At 39.0% G+C, this 21296-nt stretch overlaps 1 protein-coding gene across 6 annotated transcripts; it reads right to left on the reverse strand.

The window, feature by feature from the left end:
• Nucleotides 1-313: 313 nt before the first annotated feature.
• Nucleotides 314-19434, reverse strand: LOC131135419 (muscleblind-like protein 2a). Of its 6 annotated transcripts, none has more exons than XM_058081217.1 (10): nt 19211-19433; nt 17851-17895; nt 14863-15452; nt 12173-12337; nt 11893-12078; nt 10365-10610; nt 9635-9688; nt 9167-9323; nt 6900-6935; nt 314-1641 (listed from the first exon to the last, which is right to left on the reverse strand). In XM_058081217.1, the coding sequence occupies exons 3-10, from the start codon at nt 15037-15039 to the stop codon at nt 1523-1525; spliced, it is 1140 nt and encodes a 379-aa protein (XP_057937200.1). In that variant the 5' UTR covers nt 15040-15452; nt 17851-17895; nt 19211-19433; the 3' UTR covers nt 314-1522. The 6 variants fall into 6 exon arrangements, with proteins under 6 accessions (XP_057937200.1, XP_057937202.1, XP_057937204.1 ...); XM_058081219.1 differs by lacking the exon at nt 17851-17895 and adding an exon at nt 5112-5206 and having other exon boundaries at nt 19211-19432; XM_058081221.1 differs by lacking the exons at nt 9635-9688; nt 17851-17895 and adding an exon at nt 5112-5206.
• Nucleotides 19435-21296: the final 1862 nt, after the last annotated feature.

A 21296-nucleotide genomic window follows, 5' to 3' on the forward strand; every position in this document is an offset into this window, starting at 1 on the left:
CACATATGATGCACTGAACTGTGTCCAACCTTGTAACGTAAAGTGAAATATGTGACAATACAATCTAACGTTTTTTTTTTTTTTTCCATCACTGCAACAAGAGACAGAGGAACAATTATGACTCTTAACAAGATAAGGACTTTTTTTTTTTTCCCCACATACAATGCACTTTTTGTTACGTCAACAATTCTACAGTCTTGCTCGGAGCTCCGACATCCTGAACACCAACTGACGACTTTTATGTAGGCAGTGAGATCAATTCCCTCACTTAGGGAAAAATCTCAACAAAAAAAGTCACTTTTAAGAAGTTACATTCAAGGAGTAAATATGTTTTAGTGTGTTCTTTAGTTAATGTTACATACAGACAGACAGCAACAATAAAATCCACAATAAAAAATAGGAAATTATGGAGAGGAAATAAAAGATAACTTTGTAAGTAAGATTTCCTGAATGAATCAAAACATGCTCAGTCAGTGACACAAATAAATGTTTCAATTGGTTAACAGAATGTATACAATGTCCCTGTACTACACTTCACGTTTTTCCTTAAATTCTAATTATCGTCACGTTTGACTATTAAGAAACATTTCTGGGGAAGACTACAAAACTACAAACTCATCTTAAATAGGAAATACAATAAAAATCAAAGAATCGCTAATAATGAGGGTACATAAATAAGAAATAATCATGAAAGTCTTCACAAAAGCATTTTAAGACGTCTTTCTACATCCGATTTAAATAGATTCAACAGGGCGAGATCATCCGAAGCCTCTTAAAAATGACAACTCTTTAGGCACTTGTAACATTCAAATAAAGACAGCGATGGAACGGTTAGACTAACGGTTCCACACCGTGGTCACACTTCACTGCCCGTCATGTTAATTTATCGACTAAAAAGCTTATTTTTGTCTGTAACCAAGAGGGAAATATATATGTTGAATCTTTGTCCACTAGCAGAGAGAGAGAAAAAGAGAGAGAGACCCTTCGAGTGTGGGGGTCCTACAATTTTGATGTCAGCGAACAAACTTTCTATGCAATGCAAAGGCACACCAGGTGGGGGAGCACTGCCGCACGCTTCGGGGGGGGCCTTAGTCCTGCGGGACTTCATCTCCAAGAAAGTGGATATATAAGTTGAAATATAAGTGCTTTTAGCTTATTTCTTTAAAATAATTTGAATCTGGCATAAGGTTAAAAACAATCGTTACATTTGTTTGTGTGATGCATTCAAGAAAGTAGAACACATGGCCACCATACCATGTACACACACACATCTGATTTGACTATTTACAATCGTCAGAATGTCAAGAAATAACATTTATGTTTGTACCGATAGCTGTTAGTATAGTATGTTTATATATTCCAGTACATTGCCTATGTTTGAGTTACTGTATTTTTTTTCCCAATTGCTATGGGGGAATAAATATGATGCTTATTACAACAACTTTACAGGTGCCACTTACGGTTCAAAAAAATGAGCTACTGTACGTCGTTGATGACTCCATCCTATTGACTGGTGATGCATTCAGCATGCTGGTTGCAGGTGACGTGCGCCGTGAACACCGTATGTACACACGGGTTGCCGTTGTTGGACTGCAGCACTGTGGCACTGTGTTCTGTTTGTGGTGGTTACTTCAGAATGATCTGTTTCGGGGGGGGCAAAAAGAAGTAAATTTGTAAAATGACAAAGAAGTGACCAGATGAAATGTTGTTGGTGTCCAGTTCTCTCGTCATATATTGCCATATCAAAAAAAAATGATTGGGTGAGAGTGTGTTTTGGTTAGAGAACGGTTTCATGACGCAAACCAAGGTTCCCCTGTTTTTAGAAAATGTTTCCATAACAAGTAAATTTGTAAAATGACAAAGAAGTAACCAGTTCACTCATCATATATTGCCATATCGAAAAAAATTGATTCGGTGAGAGTGTGTTTTGGTTAGAGAACGGTTTCATGACGCAAACCAAGGTTCCCCTGTTTTTAGAAAATGTTTCCATAACAAGTAAATTTGTAAAATGACAAAGAAGTAACCAGTTCTCTCATCATATATTGCCATATCGAAAAAAATTGATTCGGTGAGAGTGTGTTTTGGTTAGAGAACGGTTTCATGACGCAAACCAAGGTTCCCCTGTTTTTAGAAAATGTTTCCATAACAAGTAAATTTGTAAAATGACAAAGAAGTGACCAGATGAAATGTTGCTGGTGTCCAGTTCTCTCATCATATATTGCCATATCGAAAAAAATTGATTCAGTGAGAGTGTGTTTTGGTTAGAGAACGGTTTCATGACGCAAACCAAGGTTCCCCTGTTTTTAGAAAATGTTTCCACAACAAGTAAATTTGTAAAATGACAAAGAAGTGACCAGTTCTCTCATCATATATTGCCATATTGAAAAAAAATGATTCGGTGAGAGTGTGTTTTGGTTAGAGAACGAATTCATGACGCAAACCAAGGTTCCCCTGTTTTTAGAAAATGTTTCCATAACAAGTAAATTTGTAAAATGACAAAGAAGTGACCAGATGAAATGTTGCTGGTGTCCAGTTCTCTCGTCATATATTGCCATATCGAAAAAAATTGATTCGGTGAGAGTGTGTTTTGGTTAGAGAACGGTTTCATGACGCAAACCAAGGTTCCCCTGTTTTTAGAAAATGTTTCCATAACAAGTAAATTTGTAAAATGACAAAGAAGTAACCAGTTCTCTCATCATATATTGCCATATCGAAAAAAATTGATTCGGTGAGAGTGTGTTTTGGTTAGAGAACGGTTTCATGACGCAAACCAAGGTTCCCCTGTTTTTAGAAAATGTTTCCATAACAAGTAAATTTGTAAAATGACAAAGAAGTGACCAGATGAAATGTTGTTGGTGTCCAGTTCTCTCGTCATATATTGCCATATCAAAAAAAAATGATTGGGTGAGAGTGTGTTTTGGTTAGAGAACGGTTTCATGACGCAAACCAAGGTTCCCGTTTTTAGAAAATATTTCCATAACAAGTAAATTTGTAAAATGACAAAGAAGTGACCAGATGAAATGTTGCTGGTGTCCAGTTCTCTCATCATAAATTGCCATATCGAAAAAAATTGATTCGGTGAGAGTGTGTTTTGGTTAGAGAACGGTTTCATGACGCAAACCAAGGTTCCCCTGTTTTTAGAAAATGTTTCCATAGCAAGTAAATTTGTAAAATGACAAAGAAGTGACCAGTTCTCTCATCATATATTGCCATATCAAAAAAAATTAATTCGGTGAGAGTGTGTTTTGGTTAGAGAACGGTTTCATGACGCAAACCAAGGTTCCCCTGTTTTTAGAAAATGTTTCCATAACAAGTAAATTTGTAAAATGACAAAGAAGTGACCAGATGAAATGTTGCTGGTGTCCAGTTCTCTCGTCATATATTGCCATATGGAGCCAGCATATTGAATGATGATTGACAGTACTTCAGATTTCAACTTGCACATGCAGATTCTAATTGTTATCTGCATGTAAAACTATCATAGGAAAACCAAGCAAATGTGTTTTGTGTTAACATTTTTGGCTTTCTGGAACAGATTCTTTAGATTTACATTGTTTCTTGTGAAAAAAATTGATTCGGTGTGAGTGTGTTTTAGTTAGAGAACGTTTCATGACGTAAACCAAGGTTCCCCTGTTTTTAGAAAATGTTTCCATAACAAATAATGAAATAATGTGTTCCAGGGTCAAGGTTTTTATAAAAAATTGTACAGGTTATATGAATATAAACTTTATTTTTATAAAACACATTTTAAAATAAATGTATAGTATAAAGTAATTTTAATGTAGGTGTAGTGTTTAAAGACATTTCATATAGGGACTTTTTGTCTTAGCTGTCGGTATAAACATGAATTAATTTCCAATGCCGGTATGCTGGAGCCTATCCCAGCTGACATTGGGAGGGAGGCGGGCTGCACCCTGAACTGGTAGACAGCCAATCGCAGGGCACAAACAACTTTTCTCAATCCCATTTATCCCTATGGACAATTTAGAGTCGCCAATTAACCTAGCATGTTTTTGGAATGTGGGAGGAAACCGACGCATGCACGGGGAGAACATGGAAACTCCACACAGAGATGACCGAAGGTGGAATCGAACTCGCTCCTGGTCTCCTCGCTGTGAGGCCTGCGCGCTAACCACTTGTGCACCATGCAGCCGAGTTTGAATTAATTAATTTCATATCACATTACTCAAATTGTACTTTTTAATGTTTTTTTTTGGTTCTATGGTTATCATCACATATTTGTCACCATTTTTACCCTTACGTAGAACATGCAAACTCCACACAGAGATGGCCGAGGGTGGGATTGAACTCGGGTCTCCTAGCTATGTGGCCTGTGCGCTAACCACTAATACACCATGCAGCCGGATCAAAGTTAAGCTTACAAAAATCAAATACATTGTTTGGCCTCCTGTGCGAACCAATGTAAACGTGAAAACGATACGATGTCATGGCGAATGACTACTTCACGTGTCTGGGAGGTGAGTCTCTTCACATTAAAACTAAAAAGCAGCTTACTTAGCTGCCAATTCCAACTCTGATATAGACTTTGTAGCCACAATGTGCTAAGCCTTGAAGAGAGAACAGTATGTGCTATTTTCTTGTTTCTTTTCTATGGTTATCATCACACTTGTCCCTCTTTGCCACAACTGATACTTTTGTGTAGTGGCCTCACAAAAACAAAACAAAAAAAAAATCATTACAACACACTTACGGGGGTAATCTTTTAGACTTGTGCTTTGCCACACTTCCATATATTTCCAAATTGTACAAATATTTACTATATATTGAAATTCATATTGCACGACCTCGCTACCTGGGAACACATTTGTGGAAGTACTGTATTCTATGTAATGACAAAGACATTGTGAAGAGCAAAAAAAAAATTAAAAAAAAGGCATGCGGAAATCATTGACACAGAAGTATTTGCAGACGTGAAAGTGTTCTCTACAAGTGTAGCCTGTCCTAGTAGCCAGTCGAAGGCACATGAAGCTCAATGACAGCCGATGCAAGCAGGGACACGAAGCGACTCCGTCGATTTAAAAAAGCACAAGGTTGTCTCGACTAAAAGCCTTAAAGAAAAAAACAAAAACAAAAACAAAAAAGGAGCAAACCTGATTGGTTGGTGCTGTTGCTGCGTAGGGGACACTTGTGGCGGGAGAAGTTGCTGCAGAGACACTAGCAGGCGTAGCACTGTACATCATGGGGACTTGTTCAGGAAGGGGAACCATGAAAGCAATGAGAAGGCAGGTGGAGCGTTACGATAACCATAGCGAGGTGTTTTAATGTCTATTGCCAGGCTAATACAAAATGACGTTAGTGGCTAAGCATCACTGGGTTAGATAGACTTGCAGCTGGCATGAGATTACGCAGCGAAGCAAGGCAGAGGGGAAGATATATCAGGGGGAGGGCTGATAAGAAGTACGTACAATTAAGACGTATGACATCCCAGAAGCAATGACACGTACAGCAACACCGCTAAGTATTAGCACAGCTTTTTCAAAAATAACACTCAACTTTATGTGTTGTCAAATCTCATAAATACACTCACAAATCATACTTTGATTTTCTATTTTTCATTCATTCATTTTCTACCGCTTTTCCTCACGAGGGTCACGGGAGTTGCTGGAGCCTATCCCAGCTGCCTTCGGGCGAGAGGCGGGGCACACCCTGGACTGGTGGCCAGCCAATCACAGGGCACATAGAGACAAACAACAATTCACACTCACATTCATACCTATGGACAATTTGGAGTCGCTAATTAACCTAGCATGTTTTTTTTTTGGAACGTGGGAGGAAACCGGAGTACCCGGAGAAAACCCACGCATGCACGGGGGAGAACATGCAAACTCCACACGGAGATGGCCGAGGGTGGAATTGAACCCTGGTCTCCTAGCTGCTAACATTCATTCATTCATTTTCTACCGCTTTTCCTCACGAGGGTCGCGGGGGGTGCTGGAGCCTATCCCAGCTGCCTTCAAGCGAGAGGCGGGGTACACACCCTGGACTGGTGGCCAGCCAATCACAGGGCACATATAGACAAACAACCATTCACACTCACATTCATACCTATGGACAATTTGGAGTCGCTAATTAACCTAGCATGTTTTTGGAATGTGGGAGGAAACCGGAGTACCCGGAGAAAACCCACGCATGCACGGGGAGAACATGCAAACTCCACACAGAGATGGCCGAGGGTGGAATTGAACCCTGGTCTCCTAGCTGCTAACATTCATTCATTCATTTTCTACCGCTTTTCCTCACGAGGGTCGCAGGGGTTGCTGGAGCCTATCCCAGCTGCCTTCGGGCGAGAGGCGGGGCACACTCTGGACTGGTCGCCAGCCAATCAATCACAGGGCACATATAGACAAACAACCATTCACACTCACATTCATACCTATGGACAATTTGGAGTCGCTAATTAACCTAGCATGTTTTTGGAATGTGGGAGGAAACCGGAAAAAACCCACGCATGCACGGGGAGAACATGCAAACTCCACACAGAGATGGCCGAGGGTGGAATTGAACCCTGGTCTCCTAGCTGCTAACATATTTAATTTATATTATTTTATTATGAATATATATATTATGTTTTGCCATTTTTTTTTTAAATGTCACTGCATTGTGCAGGTGTACCTAACAAAGTGGTGAGTGTATATTAATATATACTGTATTACTTATGTAGCTGTGGTAATACCTAATAATACATTAATGGCGTATCACAACAAATAAACGTATGTTGCAAAACAACACCGCAATCGCAACATTAAAATAAAATGACATGATATTTGTGTGTGTGTGTGTGTGTGTGTGTGTGATCCTGATTGCAATAATGAATGATCACGGTAATGGTGCAAAATATATACGTATTGTGGACTGTGAGACAGGGGGATGGGACTTACCGACACTGTTTGCAGGAGTCATACATAAAAGAGAACCTGTTAGCACAACGACAAAAAAAATACCTCTTAATATAATAAAAATGCTTGAAACATTGCAAGAGCTATACTCAAAACAAAATTGCTTGTCTTTCTAGTTCAATTTTACGAGCTCGAAAGAAGAAGAAAAAAAAAAACAACAACAGGTGCAGAGCCAATACTGTCGGGTGGTCAACAAATAAGGAGTTGCCATGTCAACTACAATGTTGCTAGGTAGCAGCCGTCGTCCTGCTGCTGAATGTCAGCGTCTGTTAGAAGACGACAAAGTCATGATGGTTGAAGGGCACTCATTGATTATACGTTCATTACCGAGGAGCAAAGTCACTCCGCCGGGCTTGTGTAATAGTGGAGATGTCATTTGATTGAAAAAAAAGGCACCGGCATTGAATAACAGTGAATGTGAGATTATGTGCAACTGCAACATGTACTAATTAACTCCTTCAGTGAAAAGACACCCCTCTCATTGCGACTGGGTATTTGTGTTCTAGGGCTTATGTTCTGAACTTGGAACCCGGCAAAAGAAAGATTCAACTCAGAAAAACATTTCTTTCTACCTTTTCCTATTCTTTAGTAATCAGTAGTAGAGCATCGGAAGGTGTCAGCAAAATGTCAGTTTTCAACAGCAACAAAAAAAAACTGCTTTTTGTGAAACGATACATTTCACAAGCATAACTTTCACACATCTATGCCACAACGCAACAAAAATATTTACATACATATATATATATATATATATATACAGTAAACCTCGGATATATCGGATTCAATTGTTCCCACTGGTTTTGTCCGATATAAGCGAAATCCGTTATATGCGTATACCGGAAAATGTCCGTTTTACGCATATATCAGATTTATATCCGGTATATGCGTAAATCGGATTTTATCCGTTATGAAAAAGGCACTTCCTTGACTATGTTTCCAATGTACCTGGACGCGCAGGCAACGCTGCAAATGACGTCGTATAGCGGCCTGTCACGATTCGGCGAATCGGAGCGCCACGATGCGGCCATCCGATATATGCGAGGGAAATTTAATGGAAATGCATTGGAACGGGACTGGAGATTTTGTCCGAAATAGGCGAAATCCGTTATAAAAAATCCAATATATGCAATGAATTTTTATTGGAAATGCATTACAGAAAAATCGGTTCTTTTTTATCTGTCCGTTGTGAGCGAATTTCCGATATATCCGAGGTTTACTGTACTAAGATATATACTTAGGAACCGGTGGCAACAAAGTGATGCAGAACCACTGTCCTTAAATGACCGCTGGTTCCTAAATGGGAGTACTGGTACCTCTGGGGGTACATGAAGGCATACAATACAATATTTTTTAAATATTGTATTGTATGTATTTAACGTTTATACAGTGAATTTATGGTCACATTCTGGTGACATGTCATATACAATTTTAGCAATTTTCCGCTTTGTGTTTTTTCCTCTTTAAATTGAGTGGGTGTGGCTTACGCTCAATAGTCTGGAAACAATGGTATAGGTTTGTCCCTTTACTAAGGTATTAGATTTGGTTACTTTACTACAGTAAACCTCGGATATATCGGACTCGGATATATCGGAAATTCGCTCACAACGGACAGATAAAAAAGAACCGATTTTTCTGTAATGCATTTCCAATAAAAATTCATTGCATATATCGGATTTTCGCCTATTTCGGACAAAATCTCCAGTCCCGTTCCAATGCATTTCCATTAAATTTCCCTTGCATATATCGGATGGCCGCATCGTTATGCTAATCTTGTTGATGTCACTGGCTATTGTCTTTCTCCTGGCTCCAGATTTCGGACAAATATAAAAGTGAGTGACGTCAATAATACTAGCACAGCAGTGAATGAGATCTTAACCTCACTATTGGAAATAACGTAGGCCTGACGGGCGTAACGGGGCCTAGCTTAATTAACAATTTGTTATGCTCAGAGTCCAATAAAGTTAAATTCTCATTACCTTACGTGTCTTTTCATTGCCTAGTCCAGGTACATTGGAAACATAGTCAAGTAAATGCCTTTTTATAACGGATAAAATCCAATTTACGCATATACCGGATATAAATCCGATATATATGCGTAAAACGGACATTTACGCATATAACGGATTCCGCTTATATCGGACAAAACCAGTGGGAACAATTGAATCCGATATATCCGAGGTTTACTGTAGTACCCGAAGAGTAAACTCAAGTCCAAACACCTACGAACATACAAAGATACAATAAATTACCTGCAGGGTAGAACGCAGCTGTGGGCTGCTGCAGTTGTGTGTTGGCCAAAGCCTGCTGATAGTGCAACAAACTGGGGTTGAGCAGCGAGTTTGCCCAGTTGCTCTTCTCCAGAGCTGGTCTCTTTGGCAGAGGTTGTAGGATGCTGTGGGGGAAACCCTGAAAGTGTTCGGGGGAAGGGGAAAGGAAACAAACAGGACTCATTGAAAACCATGTTGTTAATTAATATACGGTGGCTACTTGAAAAAGAAAAAAAAAAAAGAATACAACTAGACAACAAATGTGACTGTTAATTACACAGCATGCACTTATGGTTTCAGGATACAAATACGAATGGAAATAATGTATCATGTTAACTCTTAAGATCCCAACGTGACACAAATGAGAACTACAGGAAGCTCACAATGACAGAACGAAACGTTATTACAGTATCATTGACTAGCTACATGCAAAGCAAAAGGTGAAAATACCAGGTCTACAGTTGCCTCGAGGGGTCGCTTCATTGCTTTGGCAGTCGACTGAGTCTTTTAAGAGCGGACAGCGAGCACATGATGGCAGTGGGCCAATGGGGTTCAAGCGTATTAACATACAGCAAGCAGAGGTGCATCATGGGGGACAGCGTTGTGCATAGATGAGAAGGGGGGAAACAAAAATAAGCTGAATGTAGTATACCACATAAAACACAATTTGCATGCACAGTAACTCGAATGTCCCATTAAATAATATATATATATATATAACATTAGCAATTTGTTTAACACTATTAATAATAATAACACTGTGGGAAATATGGATTCATATAAATATAGAGGGAAATGTGATGAAAAAAGCACTAAAAATCATAACACAACATAGCATCTGTCCAGCTGTGTTATTTAAAAAAAAAAGCAGATGTGTCATACTGTATATGTTTAGTGAAGAAAAATATCAAAAGTTATCCCAAGTATATTTATATAAGAGCCATGCAGGAAAACTTCAACACAAGTGACGTGAAAAACAAAAAAATATGGTTTGAAATATAAACACAGATGGGTCTATGGAGAACAACACACATAACAAAGATCACATCTGAGTTAAACACTTTGAATTGCATCCTGAATTTAGTATAGAGATGAATAACTATAATAATAGCTATCCTTAAAACATAAATTCAATAAGGTCATCGGTACTGATAGATAAGGAAGAACGGGAGTGCCTTACCACGGCTGCAGCTGTGGCCTGAGCAGTCATAGCCGTCTGATGTTGACTGGACTTAATTTTGGCCTGCAAGTGCGCGGGCGGGTGAAAATACTTGCACTTGTCCCGGGTGCAGCGACTCTTGATGTAGTCCATGCAAACCGTGACGGTGTTGTCGATGGTGTCGATCATGGGGCTGTCGCTGGGGTGGGCGAAGCGGCAGTCGGTCTCCCCTCGGGCGCAGGTTCCCCGTTGGAACTCGCGGCACACCTGCAATGATGACGGCAAAATGTCAGATGGTAAAACGAGCAATTTGACGAGCATAGTTCTTCTAAAGTCCCAAACTCAGACATCTCTGTGTGGAGTTTGCATGTTCTCCTCGTTTTTTTCCCCGGTTTCCTCCCGCATTCCAAAAACATGCTAGATTAATTAGCGACTCCAAATTGTCCATAGGTATGAATGTGAGTGTGAATGGTTGTTTGTCTATATGTGCCCTGTGATTGGCTGGCCACCAGTCCAGGGTGTACCCCGCCCGCCTCTCGCCCGAAGACAGCTGGGATAGGCTCCAGCACCCCCCGCAACCCTTGTGAGGATAAGCGGTAGAAAATGAATGAATGAGGTATGCAATAGGTTCCATTTCCTGCTCTATGGTTATAGTCACAATTGTCCTTTTTTCTACTAATAGACCAGCAATAATAATAATAATATTACTGTTAATAATGTATGTATGTATTTTGCACATTAATTTTTGTTTTTACATATGCTCCTGGCTACTCGGGAAAAAGCAAAAATAAAAACACTTACAAGTCACTTTATTCTGTAATATTGCTTATTTTGTATATACACAATGTACACACACATACGTATGTATTGAAATGATAAAGCAAGTTATGTTTGAATATGTCATTACCTGGTTTTTGGTGATTAAAATACGGTCACCAGGGCGGCACGGTGGTCTAGGGGTTAGCGCGCAGACCTCACAGCTAGGAGACCAGGGTTCAATCCCACCCTCTGTGTGGAGTTTGCATGTTCTCCCCGTGCATGTGTGGGTTTTCTCCGGGTACTCCGGTTTCCTCCCACATTCCAAAAACATGCTAGGTTAATTAGCGACTCCAAATTGTCCATAGGTATGAATGTGAGTGTGAATGGTTGTTTGTCTATATGTGCCCTGTGATTGGCTGGCCACCAGTCCAGGGTGTACCCCGCCTTACGCCCGAAGACAGCTGGGATAGGCTCCAGCACCCCCGCGACCCTCGTGAGGAAAAGCGGTAGAAAATGAATGAATGAAAAATACGGTCACCTATTCACATCCTCCCCTGGCACATAAAGACAAACAACCATTCACACTCACATTCATACAATTTGGAGTGGCCGATTAACCTAGCATGTTTTTGGAATGTGGGAGGAAACCGGAGTACCCGGAGAAAACCCACGCATGCACGGGGAGAACATGCAAACTCCACACAGAGATGGCCGAGGGTGGAATTGAACCCTGGTCTATTTCATATTCTTATATATGATAATATGTATAACGTGTAATGGTATGCTGTACCTCCAGTTTGTCAGTGCGCTGGAGCTTCTGTGAGGGGGAAGAAGGCGAGCTCTGGACCGCGACAGGCGAGCTCCCTTGAACAAGAACCTGGCTGCTGGGGAGGATGTCTGTGGGGACCAGGCTCATCCCGTGGCTCAGGGGTGTCAAGTACGAACCGTAGCCCAGACCGGAGTTTGTGCCAAGACCCTGGCGTAGCGGGGAAATGATGGTTGTGAGGTGAGGAGATAAACACAGGGTGGAATAGCTACTCCTCCTCGCGATCCGTGTGTGTGCTGCTTACCACAGACTGGAGACCGGCTGTAGGGATCATGAGCTGCATCTGCTGAGCAAGCACTGCAGCTGCTGTCTTCTGCTGGATGAGATTGTTGCGCCCGTTTATTTCCAACTGGGTCTTTAAGTGCGAAGGCGGATGAAGGTACTTGCAATTTTCTCTGGAGCATCGGCCCTGCATTCAGAGAACAATGGGGGTGGAAAATGAACATTAAGATAGGGACACTCATAAAATTCAATTTTCCCTCAGCGCAGAGATTCTTGGGCAAAATTCCATCAACAGAATAATCATCCCCGCACTCCTCCACAGTGGCATCATCAGTGTGCAAATCACAATGAAGTGGTTGGTGTCTAGTTCCCTCTAGTGCTCACTGGAGGCTTATGCTTCACACCATACAAGTAAATAATTGCTGTTCCGACAGTGAAGAACAAACTCGAACTGAAACTGATTTGTGGATGGAGACAACTGCAGGGTTTAAACAACAATTAAACTTAATTTAAAGTTTGGCAGACCTGTTATAGACTTTAGAAGTGATGTTTTGCAGTGCCTAAGCAATTGTATATACTGCATACGTTTCATACGGTCAGGGGTCTCAAACTCAATTTACTTGGGGGCCACTGGAGCTAGGGTCTGGGTGAGACTGGGCCACATCAGGTTTTCCCAAAAAAAAAAAACGCATTTATTAAAAAGAGAAAAATATACAAACTTTTTCAGTGCTTTGGTTCCGATTTTATAAAATAAAAGCTCTGATAAAACATTCCACTGTTCTCAAATATCTTAATTTTTATTTTTCTGCACAAAATAAGATGAAAAATAAACAAATCAAGAATAACGAAAATCAATCATTCAGTAATAAATAAATATAATAATAATAATAAAACGGTAAATAATAAAAACTTAAGAAACCACATATAGTTGGTGGGTAGACAAATTATTTTTTTCAAATTAAAATGAACAAAGCATTATTAGAGCCCTGTAGACATGACAAAACACAACTATAGTCACATTCATACTCTTTTTATTTACAACATATTGCGCAACTGCAGGGTCTTGAGACACATGCTAACTCGCAAACTAGAGAGCTAGCGACCTAAACGGTAGCCTTCAAGTTATTTCCTTTAAACTTAAAAAGCCAAAAACTTACCACTTCCACACGGATAGGGAGGATAACTATTAACAGTTATTTAACCTTTAACATGAACATTAATCAAACGTAATAATTTTTTCTGGGTACATGATACCATACAGCATCCATATCAAACTTACCACTTCCACACGGATAGGGAGGATAACTATTAACAGTTATTTAACCTTTAACATGAACATGAATCAAACGTAATAATTTTTTCTGGGTACATGATACCATACAGCATCCATATCAAACTTGCGCGGGCCGCACTAACATTAAACTTTCATATCAAGGCGGGGGCCTCAAACTAGTGTCCTGCGGGCCACATTTGGCACGCGTGTTTGAGACCCCTGGTTTAGGTGATTATGTTCTGATCAGGATTTTTTTTTTTTTACACAATTTGGACATAATCATCCATGACTGAGATCGGCCAATACTGATCACATAGAGCTCCACGCAGAGCAAACATACTTTCAAGAAGTTCATCAAGAAGTGGATGAACGTTCCAAACTCAATTACAGTTGAGTGATGTGGCACTGGCTGCATATAAGGTCGTAAGGAGAGGGAAGCCATTCACAGATGGAGAACACAGGAAAAAAAATGTTCATAAAAATATTCAAATTATATTGTTGCTAATTCTATTCTCCAAAAAAAAAAGGGCAACACATCACCAGTAGACAAACTGATGACATTAATTCAGCGCAAGCATTATTGAATTGCCTGTGGTGAGTCGAGTGACGTAAATGACATTGAGCAAATGTCATTGATATGCAGTTAGGGAACTCTGATGTCCTTTTTTTTAGGTTAAAATTGGCTACGTCTTCTTTTAATTTTACACAAATACTGGAACTACTCAAAAAGGCCGATGTAGTTCAGTGTTTAAATGATTTCAAAGTAGGCCTACAGAAGCACTCTGGACTTCTGCTTGTTATAACAAGCACAATTTAAAAATATATGATATGATAGAAAAAATATGACAATATAATCTCACAAGATCTTGTGGCAACCACAGTAAAGGTCGATATGTAAACAACAGCATGGGTGCAGGCAGTCATTCTGGGCCCCATGAAAAAAAAAAATCAAAACCAGGTGCCCTTGAAATTTTCCCCCCAAAGCAAACGGCGCCAATCACAAATATATTGAAAAAAATTACGATTAAGCCATGTGACTGGTATCAGTCCATCTCACTCATTGGTGATCGGTATCAAAATCGGCAGTATAAAAGTTTGTTTTTGTTTAATCCATTTGTGTATTAGAATGCTAACGCTGTACAGGAAAGTCCCTTATGAAGGTCATGAAACAATGCATCTCTCAATAAGATCAATAAGGCTTTTCTTCATGGTTGTGACCTCAGGAGCAGTGTTACAAACAATACATCCAGAGTGAGGTCAGCGGTAGATGCTTGCCTCCTGTGAAAGTCACGGGACGCTCATTGCGAGATCACATGGCAAGCAGATGCCATTTGCGCACAAACCAAAACATCTTCGTAGCGAGCGCAGATAAAAGGGACACTTCTGACAACAAGGCAGAACGTCTAGCAGCAACAACAACAAAACTGAAGAATCCTTACCTTTAGTGAGTCAAAACAGGCGATGACCCTCCCATTTTCCACTTGGCAGCTCTTTGGCGGGTGAGCAAATTTGCACTCCTCATCGCTGCGTGAACAATTTCCTCGCTGGAACTGTCGACACACTTCCAGGGTTAGCCATTTTGTGTCTCTTCCTGATGAAAGGTTCAGCGACGCCATGTCCAAAGATTTTTAATCATAAAATGTTCGTTAAATGTTTTTTTTTTTATTATTATTGTAAAGACAATCTTCTTAATGCACCGAAAGCGGAAGGCAGATCACAGGATTTGGATGTGAGCTCAAAGTCCTCTCCTAAAACAAGCTGATGAGTGCTCCATCAGCTGGAGCGGAAGGATCAGATGGAGGGTCACTGAGGTGGAGATGACCCATCTAGTCAGACACCGCCACTCGTTGGCTTTTCTTTGAAAAACTATGCACGGCTGGTTGCTTTTTCAGACCATTATCCGGCTTTGATGGCGTGCAAAGTAGCGGCCTCCAGGTGAGCTATGATGTTTTTGTTGGCCTCAAAGAAAAAAACAGGCTTTCCACATGAAACAACCAACTTCTTCTCAAAGGCACTTTAGACCGGTGAGCTGAAAGACAAAAAAAAACCATTCATTTTATTTTTTTCATAGATGTACATTTGGCAAACACATTAATAGGAGACAATATTTATCTATAGATACCACGTTTTACATTTTTTTGCCACTTCCAAAACAGACAAACACAACAAAAGACACAAACAAATGGTAAAAAAAAAACACCCAAGTATCAGAAAAAATATCACAATTCAACAAAACTTCTCTGTAAACTGAAGCTCTGAAAAAAGAGGCTGTTATTCCGTCCTAACGATTATCGTAATGACCCGTATATCACCGAAATCTCTTGCTTCAGAAACTAGTGGAATTATTTTGCTGGTTCGAATCTTAACCCCACAGACACATGCCGACAACACGCAAACTCCACCCTGAGATGCCCAAAAGCGGAATCAAACCCTCAACCTCCTGACTATGAAGCCAACACGCTAACCACTGTATCACTTTAGCTCACGGAATTTCACCATGGAATTCACTATTTGGGGTTTAACATGGAAATGACAACACAGACATGGCCGAGGGTGGAGCTCTTGAACGTCTCACTGACAAATAGTTATTAAAAATCAAACTATAAACAGATAGTTTAAGCTAATAGCTTGTGGACAAACACCCCCCCCCCCAAAGCATATTGTTTAAAAACAAAACATTTCTAAGACTTCACCCTTAAGTCGTTATTGGTAATTATCTAAACAACAGCTCCACTGTGATCACATGCTATGCTAGTCTGAGCTAAACTGTTTTCCTCAGGCTCCCTTGCTCACAAAAGCATATACACACATATACTGTGTGTGTATGTATATATATATATATATCATATATATATATATTTAACCATTACAAATGTCCATACATCAGTGACTGAAAAAAGACTGAAGAGACTGTTTGAAACAGTCTCAAGATAAAAACATGTCATGTCTACAGGGCTCTAGTAATGGTAAAAACATATTTAGAAATTCATAAACAGGTTTTCTATGCTCAAACTATGGAAATATTCCATGTATTAACATTGAAGCCTACTTGGCGGAAATTCATTTATGACTGTTAATAAGTATTTGAACAATTTAACATTAAATGCATTTTTAAAGGGCAGAAAATGCACATGACAGTAGTAGTAAACATGACATTGCTCTACTTTTAGCAGAAAACTTGCTGACTGAATCATTAACTCCATTTTGCTCAAATGAGTAAAGACACGATTAATCAATGATCAGGTTCATCATTATAAGAATTAAACTAAGATTGCAGCGCCCAACCTTTATACAAGTATATTTTTAATGCACTTGTACTAATAAAGGCATCCTCGTTAATTGACCTTTCACCCCGAATAAACCCTGCCCTGGTGAGAAAATAACAGCCCATGTTTTTTGTTTGTTCCAAAAAGTCAGACGAAAACTAAAAAGTAACAAAAACAGAAGCAATTCAATTATTCTGCTACAGACACCCAAAAATATTAACAAAAATACATACTATAAACAATTATTATACTTTTACATGCAGAAAGCAATACAAAAATAATTACACATGACTAACAAAATTGACAAATGAACATTTAACATAATTTCTACGTATAAAACACATAGCAATAATGGCGAGTGGCGGCGAGGGAAATATGTGTACTTTCTTCAACTGAATAGTATTTTTCACTTTCTTTGTCAAACTGATGACACAATTTTCTTTGGCCCCATGATGGGTTATTTCGCAGTGACCCAATAAAAAATGAAAGGACGGACAATCACCGACATGTAAGGTGCTTTGTGTGGGCACTCGATTCTGCAGAATGACACACGGACGGCGGAATGACAAACGGACTATGTGTTATACTGCGCAATAACCTAGACAGTGTACAAAAAAATGGGATAAAATGTTAATCAAAAACTGCCGCGTTTGACGAAGAAAAAAAAAAAACACAGGCGACTGTCCTACGGGATTTATAGAGAGATGAGTTGGACAGGAAAGGAAGTGGCAGATACGTCATGCTGATAGTGACTTGACGACTAGGAAATTAATCAGTTACGCTTCATGTCGGTCGACCTTCAGTTCATAAAGAACATAAAGAAGGTTAAGACAAAGTTTAAACACCATGTGGCTTAGTCAAACACAAGACAGGATACACAGTCGTGTACACTTGGCCATGACACACACACACACACGCACACACACAGGAAGTTGACAGTCAGGTTGGAAAAATTGGATTAGTTGCATATAAAGTGTATTCTAAGAAGGTAATCTACTGGAAACCGGGGTTTAACAAATATAAAGACTGAAAAAGGCTTAAGATTTGCCTGATTGCAGACTAAGACCTTACTGTCGCACGCCATCGTGAAATCCCATCGCACACAAGAGAACATTCCTTTGGGCACACAAGTCAGGAAATGAGCCCAAGCAACCAACCTACCTTAGAGTGCTGTCTCTCTGCAGCACTTCCAATCCACAAAATGAGCTTCAAAAAGATAAAAACAATCAAAACGCATCTCATCTCTTTAACTATTTGTGCTAAGAACTCAAAACATTTCCTTCTCAACAACAGTGAAACCAGAGCGCCCTACAAGTCCAGGCTGAAACATTCCCAGCCTCCCCCCCTTCCTGCCGGGAAGACCCTCCCAGTGTGGAATTAGCCAATAGGAAATGAGAACGGGACACACAGTGAAGAGTGAAAGCTGGCTGAACAGCTTGCTGCAAAACACTGCTGGCTTAGAATGAAACTTTACTTTCCTTCATGACGGAAACTAGGAATCTACAAGTATACATATTTGAAATATGGCAGGAAATATGGCATGAATCCTGTTCAAGTGTGTGTGATCGGCTTTGAAGTTTAAGATTTTATCTTGGCTTTGACTATATTTTTCACAATTATGAATTAAAACTGCATAAAAAAAGAAATTTACTGTGCTGTCTGGTATTCACGTAGATTTCTATCCCGCAATAGCAGTCTTAAGAGAAACAACGGAAAATGTGCAGTCATGATGTTGTCAATGATAGCTAATGTTAGTAGCTAAACTTTGTCAAATCGCTATCCTGAATTAGCTGACAAGAAAAGCAATTAGCCGTGTTAGGTCGGGCGTAGCTTACATATTCAAAGCAGGAAGTAGTCGAGATGTAATACTTGCAGTATATTGGAAAGCTATAGCTCTTTGACATACAGCAGCTTTAAAGTTTGCTTTGTTTAATGCGCACTTCAGAAGTCTAATTATGTAACTAGTAAAATACACATGGTTTTACTTCATATTAGCATTTTTGTCATAACCGTGTAAGGCATTATGTGCTTTAAAAACTGCACATTCAGTACATGAAGTCAATTTATGACATATATAAACATGTATAATAATTTCAAGGTGACAACCTAAAATGTAGACTGGTGTTAGCTTAAAAGACAAACCAGTTAATGTACAACTCATTCTTGTGGACACAATTTAACCTCTATGAAAACATGTCTAGCTTGCATTTCCTGTGTTTATGACTGACAGAATCGTGACTAAAAAGAAGCCCAATCACGGTTAATTTGAGAATAATGTCATCTTTACAAAAGTATCGACGACGTCTCACTTTGTGAATATAATGTCGCAAAGACGACAGGCGAGTCGTTATTGAACGTCACTGCTGTTAACATTGGGCGTGTTGTGACGGTAGCATTAGCATTAGCATTAGCATTAGCAGCCCGTGTTGCTTTAGCTAGCTGTCTGTGCATATGTAATGAACGTCAGCGTTAGCTTCATGCTAACGGCTAGCTCCGGTTAGCCGGGCGAGAAGTTGCTTACCTCATCGCCGCGGATGGACCGCTGCTTCCCCGCCGCAGGGGTGGGGGTGGATACGGACGGCTCGGACACGTCGGACACGTTTTTGCCCCGAAATGACCGCCCGACGAGCCAAGTGGGTGTAATAAATGGCGGCTTAATGTTTTATAAAGGTGCAAGGAAGTGATTCCTAACAGCTGTTACTTTGTGACACTACACTGATTTGAGCAACAAGCTATTGACAGCTTACTGCGCTGTCGTCAATGTGATGTCACACGGAGGGGGATATTAAAATGCACGACACTTAAATAACATAAATAATTCACTTACAGCAATTGAAATAAAGTATAACACGTTAACATACACTTTAAATATAATTGTGTATCATATGTAACCAAAATAGTTAAATGAATCATGTTATTTTACAATATTACTCTGTACACACCCCTCCCTGAAGGCTAAGTAGTTGGATCCACACCGATGCCAGGAGGCTAGAAGGGCAAAGGGTTTCCTTCTTGTTACCAAGGGAACAGCAATAAATCCATGAAACAGTTGATTATCATTCATCGCTGTTATTTTAATCATCATGACTTTGTAATTGTTAACATTCAATCATCGAAACGTAACTCGGCGCACACACACTAGGATGTAATTAACAAAATACATTACCCTGCGTTTGACATTACAAGCAAATTGTTTTTAGTGAGTAGAATAATAGTAATATGGTGCAGTATATTATAACGTCAGCTCTTGTTGTAGATAATCTAGGAGGAAAATGCATACAGTGTCTTGCCAAGGTCAAATGAGACAGATGCTAATTCAAATACGCAGAATGGAACTATAGATGATGTGATTTTATTGGCATCTTGTAAAGCAGTGGAACCTATGAATATATAAGTATTTGTTAAACATATTTTTCTCTTTATGCACAATTTAATGAATCTGAATGTGCGTCACTATAGACGTAAGCCTGGTCCTTTGTCATTATTATTTCTTGTTGTGTTTAGTGTCATGTCTTGATAACAACATATAAATATAACATAATAACTTTATAATACATTACTTCACATAATGGTAAATGCTAAATATAATAAACTGTTATTCCACAAGTCTTTATGAATTTAATAGATACAATTTAATGGTATGACATTTATAGAAATAATATAATATCCATGTAATTCATAGATTTAACTAAATAATAAAAAATAGTTAATTTAAAAACTATATAATATAAATTACCTCTTTCATATCAATTGATATTTTAAAAAGTAATGAAAACAACTGCATAAATCCAAATAATATGTCATCCAGAATGTGGGTTTTACATATATTCTACAAAATAACAAACGCAAGGAAAATAAATACATTACTAAAATTAATTAGTAAATAAATCCCAAATCCCCTTGATAATATAGCATAAAAATATAAAATCAATAATAATAAAATAAATAAAATAATCCAAATGAATTTAATATAGTATAAATAATTCTAAATTATTGATGGAAGAAATAAAAAAAATAAATACATTAATCATACAAATGAATTTAATGCATAATATACAATACATAATTCACTCTTGTACTTGAATTTTTTTTAATTTTTTTAAATCAAAATTAATTTGATAAATAAACAAAATTGACTCACAAATAAATCAATGAAATAATAATGCATATAATCCTTTTTAAAGTATGTATTTGATCTGTCATCATGATTTGCTTCTCAGCAAACAGGAACTGCAGCATCCAGTGTCACATGTCAAGGTCAGCAAATCGTTCTCTGTGAGGAAGGGGGGGGGGGGTCACGTGACTACACGGAGCTTACAAACAAACCGTTGTGTTCATTCCTTTGACCTCGTGGGTCTTTTATTACCAAATGATATTATAAAGTCTATCACAGTCTCTTTGAATGGACTTCATAGGATATACAAAGCGCATGCGTCACTAAAATGTCCTGAAATCTTCACTTCGCTTTAAATGCTGACTTGCTTTTTTTGACAGTTTTTGAAAACCTTGGCAAGGTCAGGAAGTGAGTTAAATAATATGTAGAGAGCACATATGGCGAAGGCTGAGTGGGAAGGGGTAGAATTGGAACTGTAAAAAAAAAAAAAGAA

This window comes from Doryrhamphus excisus, chromosome 9 (genome assembly GCF_030265055.1).
Source record: "Doryrhamphus excisus isolate RoL2022-K1 chromosome 9, RoL_Dexc_1.0, whole genome shotgun sequence".
Classification (NCBI taxonomy): Eukaryota; Metazoa; Chordata; class Actinopteri; order Syngnathiformes; family Syngnathidae; genus Doryrhamphus; species Doryrhamphus excisus.